The sequence below is a fragment of the Cucurbita maxima genome, unplaced genomic scaffold (assembly GCF_002738345.1).
Source record: "Cucurbita maxima cultivar Rimu unplaced genomic scaffold, Cmax_1.0 Cma_Scf00003, whole genome shotgun sequence".
NCBI lineage: Eukaryota > Viridiplantae > Streptophyta > Magnoliopsida > Cucurbitales > Cucurbitaceae > Cucurbita > Cucurbita maxima.
Window position 1 is genome coordinate 5237402 of NW_019272019.1, and position 1784 is coordinate 5239185.

General features: G+C 43.7%; 1 protein-coding gene across 1 annotated transcript; it reads left to right on the top strand.

Annotated features, from left to right (window-relative positions):
• Window positions 1-562: 562 nt before the first annotated feature.
• LOC111476660 lies at window positions 563-1784 on the top strand. The gene has a single exon (XM_023120429.1). It carries the CDS (start codon window positions 689-691, stop codon window positions 1331-1333), a length of 645 nt encoding a protein of 214 aa, XP_022976197.1. The 5' UTR covers window positions 563-688; the 3' UTR covers window positions 1334-1784.

The following is a 1784-nucleotide window of genomic DNA, read 5'->3' on the forward strand; positions in this document are numbered from 1 at the left end:
TTGGTTAATAAATACGAAAATATAAATAAGGAATAATATCCAGCATTTTTTTTTTTTTTTTTTGGTGAAATTAAAAAGAAAAGAAAATTTAAAAACGATGATATTTACATTACAGTTTGGTCGTCACCAATCACAAGCAAGAGAAATCTTTACAGTTACACTACGTGGAGTTCACGCAATGGATACCGTGATCACAACGCATGTGGCTCCACCATATCCTCATCTGATGGCAAATTGTAATTAAAGATTCTGGGCCTGGTTTTTTGGTACTTCCATAGTTTTTTCCTGTCAGAAGCATCTTAACACGTGGCAGATTCTGCCTCTCCTTAAAGTCAGATAAACGGCTCCCATTTTCGTCTTCTTCCTTCGCAAATTCCCCCTTTCAGCCGTTAGATCAAGAATCCCAACGCTCCTTTAACCCAACCCTACCATTAAAACCCTAAGCACTCTTTAACCCTACCATGGTTAAGTCAGCTGGCTCCACTATTTCCACAATTGCCCCTGATTATCCTTGTAATTACGATCTGACCCCTTTTTCTCTTATCTATAAAATCGGCCTTTGAGAATCGTTAGGTTTGCCAAACTAACGCCTCGAGGGGCCCCTTGGAGGGAACACATCTCCGAAGCCTTTTTCTTCTTCGCTCTCTTTCTCTCTCTCTGACTCTTCTTTCTCTCTCTTCTGTAACAAATGGTGACTTCTTCTTCCTCGAAAACCAGATCCAGCGGCCCGGTGCTCCGATCACACTCGCCGGGCGGCCGGTTCTGCAACTCTTCTTCCTTGTCTTCTTCTATGTCCGCGTTTGCTTCATCTACTAGTTCAAACTTTTACTCGTCTACTTCTACTTTTCGTGATGATGACCATCGTGGTTTTCGCAGCCATCATCATCAACCTCGATCCACCTCTCCTAGCCGTGTCAATGTTTATTCATCTCCTTCTCTTTCTCCTTCTGTCCGTTTCTTTATTGATAACCGTTCGAGTTCACCAAATCGATCGGTTATCGTTTCCAGGAAGAATCGACCGGTGTCTAATGTCAAGAGGACTTGTATGTGCTCTCCGACGACGCATCCAGGCTCGTTCCGGTGCAGTCTCCATAAGAACGTTTCGAGCAGCGGAAGCCATAGCCAGGCGGCGTCGTTTCCTTCAACCAGGTTGAATATGTGGAGATCGGCCATGGCGAACTCGATCGTACGAATCGGCGGCGTGGAAGGAGAGTTGGTGAAACGAGCATTGACAACTCTGATTCGACCTTCTTCACACCAGCAGAGGAGGAGAGCGTCATTTCAACCTAGATCTAGTCGGCTCTCGGTCATGTCCAAAGCGGACGATGCTTGAAATCGCAGCAGAAGGTACGGTGATGTCTAAAACTTTACGATCTCAGGTTCGATGAAGACCATCGGTTTGTGAACGTTTCTGGTTAAGATTTATTGCGAAAAAATACAGCACGCGTAGTTCATATTCTTCAAGGCGGTACCGGAGGTGAAGTCTAGTAGATTTACAATTCAGATCGTGTTTGTTGTTTGCTGAGTTTGTGATTCGTGATGAGTTCAGCTCATGATTTCGAAGCGCGGGGGACTGAATCTGCTCGCCGAGTTTTGTTCGCATAGAGAAGGTTCTCGAAATGCCTCACTGTGACAGAGGATCGAAGAAGCTAAACCCAACGATTTTACACCCTTTGTACATATACATCATTTGCTGTGGAAGGAGAATTTCGGACATTTTTATTTTGAATTTGGACAAAACGAAAAGAAAAATAAAAAGATGATAATTCGAAGATTAATTTCAA